The 19,027-nt window shown below is 37.0% G+C and overlaps 2 protein-coding genes and 1 long non-coding RNA gene across 3 annotated transcripts in view; 1 reads left to right on the plus strand and 2 right to left on the minus strand.

Annotated features, from left to right (window-relative positions):
* Positions 1-200: 200 nt before the first annotated feature.
* LOC107575668 (uncharacterized) lies at positions 201-12,038 on the minus strand. Its single transcript, XR_001607917.1, has 3 exons — positions 12,026-12,038; positions 10,765-10,768; positions 201-259 (listed from the first exon to the last, which is right to left on the minus strand). It is a non-coding gene; the product is annotated as an uncharacterized lncRNA (long non-coding RNA).
* On the plus strand, positions 1,578-15,735 carry LOC107575657 (Wilms tumor protein homolog). The gene is made up of 8 exons (XM_016262024.1): positions 1,578-2,077; positions 3,651-3,773; positions 5,167-5,257; positions 9,956-10,036; positions 11,253-11,358; positions 12,344-12,488; positions 13,764-13,853; positions 15,634-15,735. Exons 1-8 carry the CDS (start codon positions 1,699-1,701, stop codon positions 15,732-15,734), a joined length of 1,116 nt encoding a protein of 371 aa, XP_016117510.1. The 5' UTR covers positions 1,578-1,698; the 3' UTR covers position 15,735.
* A 1,925-nt stretch (positions 15,736-17,660) lies between these two features.
* Positions 17,661-19,027, minus strand: part of kifc3 (kinesin family member C3) — a 67,395-nt gene continuing 66,028 nt past the window's right edge. Inside the window, exon 25 of the mRNA XM_016261952.1 lies at positions 17,661-18,248. Within this exon, the coding sequence (XP_016117438.1) occupies positions 18,226-18,248 (23 nt within the window). The 3' untranslated portion in view covers positions 17,661-18,225. The remainder of the gene's footprint in view (positions 18,249-19,027) is intronic.

Here is a 19,027-nt window from a genome sequence, read left to right on the forward strand (position 1 = left end):
CTTGTCAAAGCTTCGAATCAACTGAACCAATTGCTTCGCAAAACGATTCACAGTTTCGATGCGCTCAAAACATCACATGCTAGTGACTCCACTAGTTTTCATGTTTTTGTGTAAATTCAACAAAATCTCGGACTAAAACATGCTTAAAAACAGCTTTTAAAAACCCATTGCAAATGTTTTATTTAAAGTATAATACATTAAGTTTGATACGCGCTCCGAACCACTGTTTCAAAACAAATGATTCACAAACGTTTCGAAGCTCCGCGAAGCAGTGCTTCGAAATCACTAGAGGGAAGTTTGTGAAAGTAACAACAGCAATGCACCTAATTAGAAATCAGTGTACCACTAGAATGACTTTGAAACTGATATTTCAAGGTAAAGAAACATACAGTTGCTGTATGAATGTGACTACTTTTTTTGGAATGACCATGAATGTGACTTTTTTTTAATACATTTTTTTACAACCACATAGCTTTTTCAAATCATGCCCTCAAATTTTTTTCACATACCAAGTTTCGTACCATTCCGGTGAAGCTACGATTTTAAAAAATTCAAAATGTACAAGTCAGAAGTGACCGAAGACCGCAGAAGGGTTAAATGTTTAGATTTAACCCTATTAGAGTCAGCATCAAGTTTTTACTAACAAAATGAAAAATTCCCCTTTTGCCTTTCATTCACATGTTTTTTTCAAACAGGCAACAGACGGTGCTGGTATTTCACAAAAGTGTTGCCCAATCCCAATGCACATCCATCAGCTTAATTGAATCTTCACTCTGACAGCACAAATCCCTAAGATAGCACTCATTTATACTTCCCCACAGAGAACACAGTGTCAACACTTCAGTTGGAGACCCTTATCTGTATTCATTTCAGTACACTCTAAACATATAATGCACTTACATTTGAGATCCAAAGGAAAGGCAAATGGTGAAACGAGTGTGCTTATTATACATACTTATTAAATAAATGTTCAAAAAGGGTGTTTTCAAAGCGTTGCCATAGAAGAACCATTTTTGGTTCCCCAAAGAACCTTTCAATGAATAGTTCTTAAAAGAACAATGTTTTTTCTTTTTCTTTTTCAACTATAAAGAACATTTTGTGCAATGGACGTTTCCATGGATTTGAAAGGTTCTTCATGGAACCGTCAATGCCAATAAAAAACCTTTACTTTTAAGAGTGTAACTTTTAAAACTTTAATAAAATAAACATTTGAGTGAAATTAAGTCTTTTAATAAAGTAAGTTTTCTGAGGAACATCATTTACACAATTAGGTTTCATGCTAACTAAACAACAAACAAACACCCACACACATATTCATGCACACACGTCCAGGCATTAGTCAGAAGAGGACTGAAAGTACTGTTCAAGTAAAAGATGAGTAAGGTAAAGAAGAAGTGACTTTTTTCACAACCCCGAGCTCTGACTCCTCCTCTGGAGATGGTGGGGTGGTTTTTAGAGCTGACAGACCCAGACAAATGTACAAGAGTGAAGTTACTCCTGCTCAAACTCTCCCATGCATTTCTCCAAACACGCTTTCCATCTCAGAAGCAGATAAACGTGCATTCCGCTGGACTGCTAGGACCTCTTCAAGCTCTTTTCTTTGAGATTTAGATTTTTCCTGTAGCTTTGAGCGCAGGTTCTTCTTGAAATCTAGTCTGCAGATATTCAAGGGTGTTGCAACAAAGAAAATCCTCCTAAATGCTGACAGAGACGTGTGGCCTGATGGGATCGGATGTCAGAGACCTGAGCGCCCTGCTTCCAGCGGTCCCGAATGCAAACTGTCCCCTGCCCGTCGGCGGAGCTCCGCAGTGGGGACCGATGCTGGACTTTCACCCTGCCTCCCCGTATGGATCTCTTCCCTCCCACTCCTTCATCAAACAGGAGCCGAGCTGGGGGCCCGCAGACCCTCACGAGGATCCGCACTGCGGTTTGGGGGCCTTCACCGTGCACTTCTCGGGGCAGCTCATGGGGATGCATGGGGCGTTTGCTGATTCTCCGTCCAGCCAGAGCAGGATGTTCTCCAGCGGGCCTTATCTGCCAGGCTGCATGGACAGCACTCCTGCCCCGCGCACCCAGGGTGAGACAGCCGACCGTCCCGCTTGTGGCTCACAGTCTCTCTGTTATGAACCACAAAATCTTTTTCTCAGTTTGTCTCTGCTGTCATAAAGAACAGCAAACTTCAGAGTTGACACGAGATGTTTGAGGTTTTGCATTAAGCTGGTGTGTGATTGTAAAGTTACGGAGCTGTTGATGCCAAATTATTTATAGAGGATCTCTTGTCATTCTCAAATCATTACTTCTGAAAAGTGCATTAATTATGCATTTGAATTAAATATTAATATTATACTTATTTAAAAAAAATATAAAATGTTTATATTTTATTATAAATATAATAATAATACTACATGTATTATTATTACATTATAATTATTATTACATAATAATTATAATGTATAATTATATACATTATAATTATTTTAATTCTTAAGTTATTTTAATCATATGTTATATATAAAATAACCATCATATTCACAGTTAAACATGGATTTATTATGAAATGACTCGCAGAGTACATCAGTAGTTTACTTGATTAAATAGATAGACGATAAAAAAGATTCACATAGACATATAGAAGTGAAATATCCTTGAATATGATTCATAGTATCTGATAACCAAGGAAAATCAAATACTTCTTTGATTTGAATGTGAAAAATACAGCCGACTATTCTGCCAACATATATATATATATGTCCATTGTGCTCAGTTTGAGATGCTTTAATGAAATGGAATTCTGCATAAAGGTTTTTATATCTACTGCGTCAGCTTTGATAGACATCCTGGAACTTGAAGGTGCACGTCTGACCTCTTTAAAACATTTGGGAAACCAGAATATTGATGCTCTGACTGCTGATGTTCTAAACGAAACTCGATTCAAATGTTTCTTAAAGGATTAAAGCAGTATTTTCCATTAAACCAACCAACCAAATAAATATCGCAAACTTTCTGGAGATAATGTGTTTATTAAAAAATGGTCTTAAAGTTTAGAGCATGAAATGCCATTTTCCTGTAGTGTTATAGCTCAATGGCTCATTAAGATTGGACTTTATTGCACATGCAAAATAAGTCTCACGCGGTGTCTCTCTCTACAATCCAGCATTCACGTTTTCTTTGTGTTGATGATTTACAGCACTGTGAACATCCTGAAGAGCTTCTCTCCTTTAAATCTGTGAGCTCACAACACAAATATCTGATGTTAGTGTGCTTAGATGCACTGTACAGTACAAAGATTTCCATATCGACTTCTGCGATTTATCATTAGATTAACTTTAGGAAAAGTCACAGTGACAAATTGATTCATTGCATGAGCTTATTGGTCTCAAGTGGGTTTACGCACCAGATGAATTATAAGTCTGTTGGAGAGAGATGTATATTTAATGCATTTTTTCCAGGAGTATTAGTGAAACCTTTTCTATGTTTATATTAGGTCATTTTCAAAGGATTTGACTTGCATTAGAACATTTTTAGCACTTGTAAACAATGAACAATGCACAATTCTTTAACAGGAAGAATAGAGTCAGCTTAGATGCATTCAGTGAGAAAAGGTGGATTTCACTGAGAACGCTGAGTTTTTCTTTGTCTCTTTCTCTCAGGTTATGGTACAGTAGCATTAGATGGAGCTCCCAATTACGGACACACACCTGCTCACCACACTCCACCATTCCCCATCAATACCTTCAAACATGAGGACCCCATGTCCCCCCAAAGCACCATGGGTAAGGAAAATATATTCTCAGTGTGGCATATAAAGCAGTAAATGCCTTTGAATAAATGATGATGCAAAAGTGAACCATTTGCAGGTTGATTTCCATGTACAGTGTAAATACAGTTTGTTTGAGCATCCTGACCAGTCTGACACAGCAACACAGATTCAGCCAATGGGGTGAGCCTGTAGGCGGAGCTACGAATATCACGCACTTCACCTTTAAATTCTTTGCACTCCCTTGTGAAAAAGAAGTGTGCTGAATTGTATTGAATGTGCACTTCTAGTGTACTTCAAGTCTTACAAGTATATAAAAAAACTGTACTTGAAGATAATATATTATTAATTAAATAAAAAGTACTTAAAGAGTACACTTTCATGAACATGTTTCTTGATGTACACTTTTAAAAATCAAAGCTTTTACTTTACTTTAATTTTAATTTTTTACTTTAGTTTAATATATTTAATATATTAAATTGCAACCTCATAATCACAAATGTGTAATTACATATATATGTTAAATACATGATATAAGTTTCAATAGAAATTACATTAAAGTGTATTTTAGTTCACCATAAATGCTTGTCAGTATGTACAGCAGTACATTTGAACCATATTTCAAATGACAATAAAAATAATTCTGAAATGACGTGAAAATTGACTTTTACATTCAACTAATTTCATTAATATAAATTTAAACTCTAATACATTTTCATTTAATTGTAAATATCATGCAATTGTCCAAAAAGTGTCCGTATATTATTTTGAAGTGTATTATTACAAAAATCTCTTTTTAAAGTTATGCTAAAGTGTACTTGTTTTTCACAAAAGTGAATTTGTGAGTGTGCATTTAAGTATAGTATGACAAATAAGACATATAGCTATCTGGAGATCACTGTATCCGCACGGATCATCTTGAGGTTAAGTGTCAGATGGAGTTTTACAGTCGGGCATATTTTTTTCCCCTCTTGCTCTCATTTTTACCCCTCTGTCTCTGTCCTCGAACACTCAAAACACTGTATGCAACCGTTTCAAAGTTCATTAAGCATAAATTATGCTGGCATAAATTACCGCCACTCTTTTTCGGGCAGCTGAGAGGAGGAAGCAGAATTGTGGATGTGGAGAAGAATGTTTAGTGCTGCCGAGGGACTGATTCCTTGTCTATTGCCCTAACAAATGAACAGAGTGCTCTCAGAAACTCTGCTGACTGCTTTATGGTCTCAGGCTGTTTGGATAACCGTAGTAAAGATGAGGCCACACTCTCTGTTAGCTCTACTGTAAAACGCTTTGTTTCACTTGTAAAAAACTGAAGTATGAGGTCTTTGAAGAGGCCTTTCTTTCAGATATTGCTGATATATATGCTCTTTGAGTGTTGTAATGTGCGCTTTGATTTTGTGAATATGCAGGTGAGCAGCAGTACTCCGTCCCACCGCCTGTCTACGGGTGCCACAGTCCTCCTGACAGTCAGAACCTGCTTTTGAGAAATAGCTTCAACAGGTACCTTCTTTACCATCGATTATAACATTAAACACCGTGTAATAACAGACGTAATTAAGCATTACATGATTTCCTAATTATGAGTTTTGAAACTTTACTTGAGTTATTATCGAGTTAATTGTTGAGTTAACAAATCCCAAGGTATGATTCATCATGCAGGAAATAATAACAATAAAACAATAAATTGCATCATAGAGGAAGCAGCCACGAATTACAAGAAGCTACAAAAATACGCCGAATTGTTTATGCAACTGTTGAAATAAAGAGATATTACTGGATATTATCTAACGACAGCATCTGAGACGTGCCACAGAAAACAATTTCTGCTTGTCCCTCAGTCTGCAAAAACATGTATTCTGGAGGGTTCAAAAGCAGAGATGTTAGGCTATATATTGTCTAAATCTGTGATTGTCAAACAGGGGGCCTCAGCAAACTGCTTGCTCAAGATGACTTAAAATTATTTAAAATAAACAGGCTTTAAATGGGTCATGGAATACATTTTCAGATCTGTTATGTTTCTAGAGGTTGGCTTATGAAGTTCAAATATTTGTAAGGATGATAATTTTCCATCCTCATTTTCACTCTCTGTCATGAATACACATTTCAAGGGGTGTTGCCTCTTTCAGAGAGGCAAGTGAACTTGCAGTATGTTTTTATTGTAGAGTAACCTCTAAATATGAAGGACATTTAGATTTTCAGTTTCATGGCATCCTTTAATATAGTCTGTTATGTTTTAAATATTAGAACTGCATGGCCATGGTATACTAAAGCAATAAGCCCCAAGAAGCCGGGGTTTACAGTGAATTTATAACAGCTAAGGGGCGTTGTCAGGCACGACGCTGTTATAAATCCACTGTAAACCACGGCTTCACGGGGCTTATTGCTTTTATAAAACGGTTATTCCATATACGTAGTAAGGTTTCACAAAATAAAACAGAGCAAATGAAGTGTAATGATATTAATAAAAACAGTATTCATCCACCAATCAATGTAGTTCCTCAGAATCAACACACAAACGTAAACAAAGGTGTATGTTTGTAGAGTAATTTACAACAGCTTCGAACGTGACTCAGCCAATCAGAATCAAGGACCGGTGTCCTGACATTTCATCCTACCTGTCAGATTTTCCTACCAGGGTTAACTGCGCATGCGCACATCAATATTGCGTCCTTTTTCTCATGCTGAACAACAATATTTAATGTATCTGCATTACTGTAAGGGTAGGTTTAGGGTTGGGGTAGGTGTAGACTTTAATAAAACACAATCTAATAGATAGAAAAAATATTTATTGTTGGTTTCCTGTAGCTGTAACCCTTCTAGCTACAACCGCGAATATAACTCATAATTACTGTATTTGCATTACTGTAAGGGTAGGTTTAGGGTTGGGGTAGGTGTAGACTTTAATAAAACACAATCTAATAGATAGAAAAAATATTTATTGTTGGTTTCCTGTAGCTGTAACCCTTCTAGCTACAACCGCGAATATAACTCATAATTACTGTATTTGCATTACTGTAAGGGTAGGTTAAGGGTTGTGGTAGGTGTAGACGTTAATAAACCATCATTTTACAGGTAGCATTTTTTGTTGTCGAATTGTACTACCCACTGTTTTAATGGGAGGTAGCAAAATCTGACAGGGTAGCATAAATCGACAGAACACTGGAACTATCCGTTTTATAAATGTTTGTAGTTATGCCAAGCTCTAAAATATTTTATAGAGTATAAATAGTCGGTAAAAAAATGTAAAGGTTACGAGCCTTCGCATATTGTTGTGGACAATCACGGTCTTGCATGGAGTCAAAAAAATTAAGAGCAGTGATGTAAATTATTATTTTAGTGTTGGCACTACTGATATAGGAGGGTATACTTCTGGTTTCTCATTTCATATAAAACTTAAATGTTGTACTGGGTTTACATGGTCATGACAAGAGTTTACAATTTGGATATATAAACTTTATATAGTAAGTTGGATATATATTAATAATACACACTGTTCACATCTTCATGCCTTATAGTCGGTCCTTCACATGCGATCTGCTCTCAATACCATTATTTGCTATCATATACATCATTTACTTTTCATGCTCTTGAAACCCTCCACCTCCCACAGCTCCACCTTTCTAGATCTGCTATGGAATTTACGAGTGCCAATTCATGAAGCAAGCATTTACATAATTTACTTTTCACACTCTGAAACCCTCCACCTCCCACAGCTCCACCTGTCTAGATCTGCTACGGAGTGTTTATTCATGCAGCAGCAGCAGCAGCAGCAGCAGCAGCATATCTTACATGCTCACAATCGGTCTATTTATTGGCAGTAAAAAGTCCATACTGGCTCATCAGAGCAGCATAGCAGATCTAGTCTCTCAAAGCCCAGTCCATTAACATGCTAAAACTATTCAGATAGTTGTTGATATTTGGTTGAAATAATTGTTAAATTGTTACACAGCGTGTATTTTGTAATGCTTATTCCAGTGCAACACTTTTCCCCATAGATCTCCATTGTATGTGTCACACTAAATACCGTTTTTACTGTTTCTTTTCCGTGTAATTAACAGTACGTCATATATGCTGTTGATAGAGCTGAACTTGTATTGAACTCGGAATGTTTTTTAAAAAGCCGCATTAATTAGTGTAAGAAGTAAAATATGTATATTGCTGATTTGTGACTTCGCCGTGGCACAGCCCCCTCTGGTTTCTGAGTGACTGAATTGAGCGTCAGTGAGGCCCAGTCTGGATGGCTCAGATAAATCCTGCAGTGAGTCTTGCTGTCTGCACAGAGGTTAAGAACTGCACAGCAGCTCTCAGCAGGCCAAAATACACTCACAGTGATCTACTGCCCGTTTCCTCCAAATTCCTCTTCCCTTCTCTGCCTGGCCCTCCCCAGAGACATGAGAGGACAGAGAGAAAGAGTTATGTATTCAAAAAATGAACTTTATTATGAGGCGAGGAAACCAGAATATCAGCATATAACAATTTACACTACCATTCAAAACTACAGTTTTCAAAAGTTTTTGAAATATAATTTTTATTTAAAATAAATATTTTAATTTGAATATATTTTCAAATGTAATTTATTCCTGTGATGCAAAGCTGAATTTTCAGCATCATTACTCCAGTCTTCAGTGTCACATGATCCTTCAGAAATCATCCTAATATGCACATTTTCTGCTCAGGAAACATTTCTGATTATTATCAATGTTGAAAACAGTTGTAATGCTTAATATTTTTGTGAAAATGATTATATATATTTTGTGGAAACAATGATATATAAGTTAAGAAGAACAGCATTTTTTGAAATAAACTGCTTTGTTACACTAAATATCTTTACTGTCACTTTTGATCAATTTAATGCATCTTTGCTAAATAAAAGTATCAATTTCTTTCAAAAGAAATTTTTGAAAGGCATCATACATTTCAAGTGTACATCACACGATTTTTAATATAGCACATACATTGTATGGACCAACAATAAATGAATGACGATATTCATTTTAGGATCAAATATTCCTTAAAAGAAAGGTGAAGAAGAAGATGCAGTTAAAGAGAAATGTAGCATTTCATCAGTGACACAGGAATTAGTGTGCATTCTTCGAATACTGCTCTCATGTTGTTTAGAGAAAAGGAGATCACAGAACCCGAAATAAGGCATCCAGTTTTGATAAGACGTGATCGCAGCATCCCCGCTATTGCCCTTGCTGTCTGGAGCTCCGAGTGCTTTTGGAAACCATCACAAGAAAATACACTCACTCAAACAAACTCACTCGCTTGCATCAGCCTGGTTCTGTTGCAGTGTGTTCCGGTGACCTCACAAACCTCCATTTCTTGCCAATAAAATAAGATTAGAGGGGAGCGAAAAGGGAAATTCCACCTTATTTTCACCAGTGTTTGGCCTAGAAACGGTCTCTTGCATTTTGAAACACTTTATTTACAATTTATTGGAAAGCAATATGGCAACCAATCATAAAGTAATAATGAAACACCACCACCAACTACTTTATTTTCTGATAATTATTATATTATATAAATGATATGATATGATATTATTATTTAACTATAAATAATTAATTAAATGATTACAACTACAACAACTATTATTCAATCATCATTATTATTGTTAATAATAAATAGTGTATTTTGAAACGTTTTGTACCTCTAAGAAACTGGCTGACCTTCAAAAACTGCTACTTCAGCCCACAGAAAAGGGACAGACAGCATATGAGTCAAGATCATTTCCCCAAATCCTTCCCACGATACCCAGAAATCTCTGTGACATCACACTATTACGTGACTGTGCCAGGCACTCGTCTCGCCAGCCAGGACCACGTGAGAGCTCGCTGAGATACAACACTTCACAACATGTGGTGAAACGATGTTTCCACTGTGCCAAACAAGCCTCCAGTTTCGCTGCTTCCTTAGAAAACAGTTATGAATCAGTGGTGATGATTAGAAAGAGACACCAACACAAGTGTTCCTATACTTCTAATCAGTGTAGGAACCAGAAAAATAACATGGCATGAAAAAAACATTGACTTACAAATCAAAATTCTCGTTCTTTCAAATTTCTTTCTGTCTTTTGCTTTTTTCCTTCCTATTTTTGGTGTGCCTCTTCCCTTTTTAAAAGCATTGTGCTACTTGAGAAGCTGAGCCATGAAAGTCAGGTCACATGACTGTGATTTATCTCTTCTGTCCTGGCAGTGAGAATCTCTACCAAATGGCGTCTCAGTTGGAACGCACTACCTGGAATCCCGTCAGTTCACTGACACCCAGCATAAAGAGGTACAGACTCTCTCATATCAACACCTGTGCTTTAAAAACAACCCCAAATTATTTGAATTCCTTTCCTTCCCTTTCTTCTTTGACTGTTCCCATATTTTTGCTTCCTTTCCTTTCCTTTCCTCTTTGACTGTTCCCATATATTTGCTTCCTTTCCTTTCCTTTGAAGCCTGTTCATGATGTTTTATTTTCTTTTTCTGTCTTTTAAGAACCTTTCCTCTCCTTTCCTTTCCTTTCCTCTTTGACTGTTCCCATATTTTTGCTCCCTTTCCTTTCCTTTCCTCTTTGACTGTTCCCATATATTTGCTTCCTTTCCTTTCCTTTGAAGCCTGTTCATGATGTTTTATTTTCTTTTTCTGTCTTTTAAGAACCTTTCCTCTCCTTTCCTTTCCTTTCCTTTCCTTTCCTTTCCTTTCCTTTCCTTTCCTTTCCTTTCCTTTCCTTTCCTTTCCTTTCCTTTCCTTTCCTTTCCTTTCCTCTTTGACTGTTCGCATATATATTCGCTCCCTTTCCTTTCCTTTTAAGCCTGTTCATGATGTTTTCTTTTCTTTTTCTGTCCTTTAAGAACCTTTCCTCTCCTTTCCTTTCTTCTTTGACTGTTCCCATATTTTTGCTTCCTTTCCTCTTTGACTGTTCCTATATTTTCCTTTCCTTTCCTGAGATGAGTAGGTGACTGGGACGCTGGACAGAATATTTATGCCGGCTGTCCAGATAAAAGATTTGGTATCCACCTTCCTCACCCCCAATGCCATGACAACAGGGTGTTTATCTACTGAACGGATGAATGGTTGAGCTGTGGGAGGACTGGACCAGCAATGGCTGATTGTGTAGTTCGAGATGTGAAGTGAATCAGACAAAGAAAAACTTTATAGGTCTTCAGCTCTTCATCCGTTACTGCCCACACTACAAATCCCCTTCCAGACTAACAGTCCCCCCTTGCTATCATTTATGACAGATGAGGCTGTTTTACACAGTTATTTTTAGATATAACAACATCCTTTTGTTAATAAGGAGGAAAAGCTGATTCATATATAGCAGAGCTATGAAGACATGTCCAAATCTGTCTTTTCTGAGAATCTTATATAGGTTATAGGGTCATATTTACATCACACTAGATAATATGTCAGCTCTGTTTGAGAAGTCTCTCTGTGAGCGGTTTTGTTTTATCTGCCAGTTATGAATAACTCTCTATAGAATGACTCTCTGTCTTTGTGTCCAGTCACAGTGGTGGTTATGAGGCCGAAGCGTCTGCAGGAGCTCCGCTGGTGTACAACTGCAGCACTCAGTATCACATACACACACATGGTGTGTTCAGAGGAGTACAGGTGGGTACACACACTCAAACACAGCGACAAACTCATACACATATCCATTTTACCTGTGCACACACAGACTGGATTCTCACTATAATATAACCACAAAGTGCGTTGTAATTAAAGGGATCGTTCACCCAAAAATGAAAATTCTGTCATTAATAACTCATCCCCATGTCGTTCTAAACCCGTAAGATCTTCGTTCATCTTCGGAACACAATTGAAGATATTTTTGATGAAATCTGAGAGCTTTCTGACCCTGTAGGAGAAGCCACTGAATATAATAATTTCCATATATAATAAATTAACTGTGCCTCAGAGCGAGCAGACGAAACACAAAAAAAGCGGTCATTGCTTTCGGAGGTGGATACCTGCTGTTTGGGAACGCAGTCATGCAAGACAGTTCTGTGAGACGATTATACAGAAATACTTTGATGACAGACTTTGCTCAGATAACCATAACAACATTTCAGATGCTGTCCCATCTCACAAAGTCACTTGACTTTTTCACTTGAAATGCGATTCCATCTCCCATTATTCGCATTAACCCTTTTCACACAAGTTAAAAACCACCTCAAGTGAGCATAAAAACTTTTTTGCGAATATTTTTTTTTTTGGTTTTTCGAAATTTGTCATTTTCATCACTTCAAAATGTGCATAAAAATACAGTGATGGAAACATAGCTACTGCTTCAGTCTGTAGTGTTTGTTTGGCCTGAATCAACATCCATCACAGCTTGAGAAAGCTGATACTGTCCAGAGAATAGCGTGCACGTTTGTATGTTTATAACGTTAGTTTAAAGCTTTCCTCTAAAGGCTTTTAAAAGCTAAATTGATATTTAACAGGCCACAAGATAAGAGGGTTTGTTCAGATGCAGAACTCATCTGGGGTTTGGTAACGCAGAAGTTAAAACAAACAAAGGCTCTGAAGTGCAGAAGAATTGGCAAATAGAGTTTGTTGATTGCCAATTATCCTGTTTTTATTTTTCTTTCTCCAGGATGTGCGGAGAGTACCAGGCATCGCTCCCTCCATTAAATCATCAGAGAGCAGTGAGAAACGGCCTTTCATGTGTTCTTACCCCGGCTGCAGTAAGAGATACTTCAAACTGTCCCACCTGCAGATGCACGGCAGGAAACACACAGGTGAGACATATGTGGACGATACAAAAAAACAAAAAAAGTTTCCAGTTTCATTTTGGGGTCCCAAACAATCCAAACTGATTTTATAGTCTAGATTGAGATGTTTTTTCTCTTAAAAAGCAGGAGGTAAGATTTACAGTGTTATGCAACATGCATAACAAAGTCATAAATCATGGGGGGGGATCTATTTTTTCAGACCTCCAATAAGAGAAGTTAATGGCAGGGAATTAAATTAGAACATGTGAAAAATTCTCCATCACTCAGAAACATAAATTCACGAGATCAGGTCCCTGGACATTTGAATTCCAGCACTCAGGAATGTCTGACTTTATTCTAGTGACAGAGTGAGTCTGATAACAACCATTATTCACAACCATGAATCAACACACACACACACACATGCACACACACGCACACACATACACGCAGGCACACACACACACACACACACACACACGCACACACACACACACACACACACACACACACACACACACACGCACGCACGCAGGCACACACACTCCTCGAAAAGTAAACATGGGGTCACATAGGTGGCAAAGGTTTTGTACTGTCTCACAGCTATATAATACTGAATATAATGAAAATACTTCTAAAGCATTTGTGAATCTTAAGTTATTGTTCATTTCAACATTTACTAATACATTATAACAAGTTTGTAAAAAAGTAATATTATTAAATGGACCTGAGCATACTAATGATGACAAAGATGAATAAATTCTGTAACAAATGCATAGCTTGTTGTGAGTTAAAGTTAATTAGAAGAAAGAAACTGCATTGTAAATCAAGCGTCTGTTAATTTAATAAATGTAAATGTTCAAAACTAATTTTATTTTTATGACAGAAAACCATGGTGGCCGTAGTCTCGGTTACAATATTACAGTTAAACGGATCAATATGGGATCTGTGTAAGAGGCTGTTGGAGAATTCCAGTCTTTTTACATTTCTTTTGAACACACTTGTGTATATCTCGTGTATATCTCTATTTTGGTGGAAATAATGCTACCATAGTAATTATTTGTAAGGGCCTCCTCTCAGTTGCACAAGAATCACCAGAATTACTAAGAAACATCTGGAGTGAGTAATTTGTGACCTCATGGCATGTACAGTTTTACAGATAAATCCATGATTTATGACACTCAAAATAAGCATAACAACAAAAGAAATGCTCAATTCAAACGGCGCCCCCTTGTGTAGGCTTCATGTTAATGGCAGAGACTACAGTCATGTTCACATATTGTGATTTTCTGTCACACACAGGTGAGAAGCCCTACCAATGTGACTACACAGACTGCGGCCGCAGGTTTTCCAGATCTGACCAACTCAAGAGACACCAGCGCAGACACACAGGTTAGACATGTCTCTCTTCAAAACACTCCAGGACAGAAATATAGCAGGTATGGGGCTTTGAGGTCATTAATATTCTACACTCATAACAGTAAAGGTTCTTTATTATTTTTTTGGAAACTATAAATGGCTCTTCTACAGTTTGACATCACTGCAAACAAATCCTTTTGGAACCTTTAATTTTTAAGTAGGCTATAGTTTACTCTTAAACGTTATATACACTGTAAGCACTTAGCATTAAAAGCTTTCAGAATGTAAAACTTTCTCTTCTGGAAAAACAGACCAAAAATCAGTGTTGCCTACTAATTTTCAGGGGAAGTTGCTAAAGGAAGGTCGATTTGTTGCTAAATGACGTTGTGATGTCACAGCGCAATGACGTCATTACGTAATCACCACACGAAATTGTGTCACTACATCAAATCTCAGCAAAAACAAAAAATTTTTTTTGTTATATATAACATATTTTAATTTTTATATGTTAATTTAGATTTGTTCGTAAAATAATATAATTGCATAATGTAATTTTAAAATATAAATAACTATTTTTACATACAACATTGAATTATTGAACACTTACACAAGTTTTTTATTAGCTAGTAAACTAGTAAAACTACACATTCTGAACAATTCTAGTTTTAAGCAGTGTGTTAGTAGTCAGCATGCTACACTCTAAGAAAAGAATTCACAGGTTTTTACCTGCATTGTATTTAGTGTTTTCGGGTTACAGGGTCACAACGGATAATTGATAATTACTAGTACCTTTTCCATTTTTCTAGATGTTTTTCTTACAGTGTACTAACTGATCAACAATCGCAAGTACAAGCAATTAAACAAGGTGCATCATAAATGAACAATTATTAAATTATTATTATTATCAAATCGAATAACTGCAAATAGCAATAACTTAATTCACGTGATGTTGTGTACAGCGTTGGGGGTAACTCATTACAAGTAATGCGAGTTATGTAATCAGATTACTTTTTTCAAGTAACTAGTAAAGTAACCCATTACTTTTTTAATTTACAAGAAAATATCGGAGTTACTTTTTCAAAAAAGTAATGAGTCTTAACTTTGATAAAGAATATCTCTTTGGTTTTGAGACTTTAGTCGTTGCAACTTCAGGGATCTTATCTATGCACAATCAGCTTGTAACACTCCAAAGAGAAAGGAAAACTTGAAATCGCATCGTATGACCCCTTTAAATATGTTAAATAACACAAATGTATCTAATCCCATTTTTTTAACCATTGTCTTTGCTGCTGACCTTTGATGGTCCAGTTCAAGCATACTAATAAACAAAAATGACTTTAGAAGTAACGCAAAAGTAATATAACGCATTACTTTCCATAAAAAGTAACGAAGTAACGTAATTAGTTACTTTTTTAGGGAGTAACGCAATATTGTAATGCATTACTTTTAAAAGTAACTTTCCCCGACACTGGTTGTGTACTGCTAGGCATCTTTGGTTGCCTCTTTTTGTGTTATTTTGTTGGAAAATGTGTGCCTTTTTATTGTTTGAGTAACTTATCAAAAGTTGCTAAAAGTAGCCAAATAAAATAAAAAAATAGCTTAATTTGTTGCTAGGTGCCTTTGGAAGAAAACGTTGCTAGGGTAGTCTGAAAAGTTGCTAAATTTTGCAACAAAATTGCTAAGTTGGCAACACTGCCAAAAATATCGGCGACACGTCTTGCACTCAGGGGCGTATCCAAACTATTGTCCAATCAAATACTGTTGAATGAGATTGCCCCACCCATCACAGCTGTCTCCTGCTTTGCTCCTGCAGGCGTCAAACCCTTTCAGTGTGAGACATGTCAAAGAAAGTTTTCACGCTCAGACCATCTTAAGACCCACACTCGGACTCATACAGGTAAAACAAGTGCGTAAGCCTTTTTTCTTCTTCTCCAGACTTCTCAAAAACCATTTATTGCATATGCATTGATTTGATTACAGCGCACCAATAAAATGTGTTTGTGTGTTTTCTCTCTGGTGGTTCTCAGGTGAGAAGCCGTTTGCGTGCCACTGGCCCAGCTGTCAGAATTTTATATGAGCAAAAAAAGTACACTGGAATTATTTCTCCCAAAGTCTGGTTTGGAGCATTTATTAAAAACTGTGTACAAAAACAAAACTGCATACAAACGTACACCAATGTGAATACAAGCAAGCAAGACCCCAGAAACCGTTCCAGACGAATGTTCGTACTGTTGTCTCCGTGTGGGGTCACATGGAATGCATCTCTATATATACAGATCTAATCCTCGTTCTGTTTAGCAAACACTGTATACTGTCATGGTTTGACTTCACTGCACAAAAACTGTTCATGATTGTCCTAAAATGAATGAGCGCTGAACGCATGCATGGATCAGGAAGACGGTCCGGGCTTTCAATGGCCCTAAAGTTTCTATATACAAAAAGACGAAATGCTACTGAGATTTGAACATTTGCATTATTTTGTATTGCCACTATGAAACACAGATTTGTTCAAAGCTTATGGGGTGTGAAATTTTGAATTGTTCTTGCAGAAAAAAAAAAAGAGAAAGAAAAGCAAGAAATCTTCAAGATCAAGGCCAGCTGTCAGAAGAAGTTCGCCCGCTCAGATGAGCTGGTCAGACATCACAGTATGCATCAGAGAAACATGAGCAAACTCCAGGCTGCTGTTTGAGACACTGTACATGCACTGTATATATAAACACACACACACATTGAAACACTCTCAACAGTTAAGACCTGTCAGTCAGTGAACTGCACTGCTGATCTGATAACATGAATCACAGCATCCCTATAAGAGAGAAAATGGTGCAAATGCATATATAAATATGGAGTTTGATTGAAGTTTGCCTTACTGTATTTGACATGGAACACTGCCATTTGCTGAACAATGTGTCTGCATCATTTTGGGTCATCTCATGTTGTACTTTTTCCATTTGTAATAGTTTTTTTTTTTTTTACATATATGGACAGTTGATTGCACTGGGTATACTTGTTTTTTGTTTAATTGGCAAGATGTGCTGGGTCACTTTCATTTCTTAATTTGGAAAATAAATTGTGGATGAGTGAGAAACAGCTGGTGTAAAAATCGGATGGACCCTCTTTGAGGTGTTCCTCACGCAGTCAACTTCATTCGTCCTATAAACGAAGAGAAAAGTGTGATCATTAAATACGCAATCATGACTAATTCATGAAGCTTTTCCAGTTTACAGGAAGTACTGGACTTAAAGCAGGTTGTTGCAATAGAAACCACACAACAGAGCAACAACAGAAGAATCATCCTTAATTTAGATTTCACTTATAGGCCCAGAGTTGTATGAAATTATTAATCAGTAAGAGTCATTATCCTTATAGCCAATAATTGAAAATTTTTGTGTGTATATATAAAATGTATGATGTTAAATAATATATAATGTTTAAAAAAGGAACACCTTATTTTTTAATAAACTAACAACTATTAATTTTATATGAGCAAAAAAAGTACACTGGAATTATTTCTCCCAAAGTCTGGTTTGGAGCATTTATTAAAAACTGTGTACAAAAACAAAACTGCATACAAACGTACACCAATGTGAATACAAGCAAGCAAGACCCCAGAAACCGTTCCAGACGAATGTTCGTACTGTTGTCTCCGTGTGGGGTCACATGGAATGCATCTCTATATATACAGATCTAATCCTCGTTCTGTTTAGCAAACACTGTATACTGTCATGGTTTGACTTCACTGCACAAAAACTGTTCATGATTGTCCTAAAATGAATGAGCACTGAACGCATGCATGGATCAGGAAGACGGTCCGGGCTTTCAACGGCCCTCAAGTTTCTATATACAAAAAGACGAAATGCTACTGAGATTTGAACATTTGCATTATTTTGTATTGCCACTATGAAACACAGATTTGTTCAAAGCTTATGGGGTGTGAAATTTTGACTTGTTCTTGCAGAAAAAAAAAAAGAGAAAGAAAAGCAAGAAATCAAATAAAATAAAAATTAAAATCTTGCTCAGACACACAAATATATACATACACGCACATTCAAGCATCTAGAAATCAAATCGCATTTACGTAACATCAACATTACAAATGACAGGCTAGACTAGACTAAAGTGCGTTATTGCCCAGAAATACTTTGCCATAACAGAAGGGTCTTCTCGTCCTGAGGCAGCAGGTGTTGTCGAGAGGTCAGCGGGAGTGTTGATCGTTTTCAATCACACATCGGCATCGTAAAATTACGTCGGTCACTCCGATCAAAAGGAACATGGCTTCAGTCATTATAGTTCCCAACATCAACCCTGATTTGCCGGTTAAGCTCCTCCCCTGCAGCAAGCAAGGTCTTTCATTGGTTCGCTTAAGAAAAGAAGCTGATTGGATGGACCCTCTTTGAGGTGTTCCTCACGCAGTCAACTTCATTCGTCCTATAAACGAAGAGAAAAGTGTGATCATTAAATACGCAATCATGACTAATTCATGAAGCTTTTCCAGTTTACAGGAAGTACTGGACTTAAAGCAGGTTGAGCAACACAACACACACAACAGAGCAACAACAGAAGAATCATCCTTAATTTAGATTTCACTTATAGGCCCAGTCCCAATTCTACCCCTTAGCCCTTCCCCTTTCCCCTACCCCTCCGTTTTGCGCGTTCATATGAAGGGGTAGGGGTGTCTCTTAATTCTCTTTTTGTTGGAGGGGTAGGGGTAGGGGAAGGGCCAGACAGCCCTTCAAACGAAGATTTTTTTCGGGACCACACTTCAAACGAAGGGGTATGAATTATCTCAGTGTAAACCAGCTTCAGGGTCAACATGGCTGCCCGAGCGAACAAAAAGACACAAATGTAAGCATTTTTGCATTAATACAGATTTTAACGAAAAGTAATCATTTGCTTTGTTACATTCAATCGTGAGTTTACGGTCATGTTACTCAAATGTTTGCAAAAAATCGCTAATATTTGCTAACTAACGTCATATCATTATAGACTGCATGATAGTGCCACAACATAGTCTGATCAGGGCGATAACCACCCCCAATAATTAGAAATCGCTAAACCCTTTTCTCAAATATTGCCAATTTGAGAGAGAGAGAGAGAGAGAGAGACAAAGAGATGAAAGTTGCGTGTATGCACGTCTGTGCGTTTCTCTTTTTAGAGTGAGTTTACTTAAAAAAACAGCGATTTTATCCTCTCGTTGCTGGAAAATA

Source organism: Sinocyclocheilus grahami, unplaced genomic scaffold (genome assembly GCF_001515645.1).
Source record: "Sinocyclocheilus grahami isolate Dianchi unplaced genomic scaffold, SAMN03320097.WGS_v1.1 scaffold31.1, whole genome shotgun sequence".
Lineage (NCBI taxonomy): Eukaryota > Metazoa > Chordata > Actinopteri > Cypriniformes > Cyprinidae > Sinocyclocheilus > Sinocyclocheilus grahami.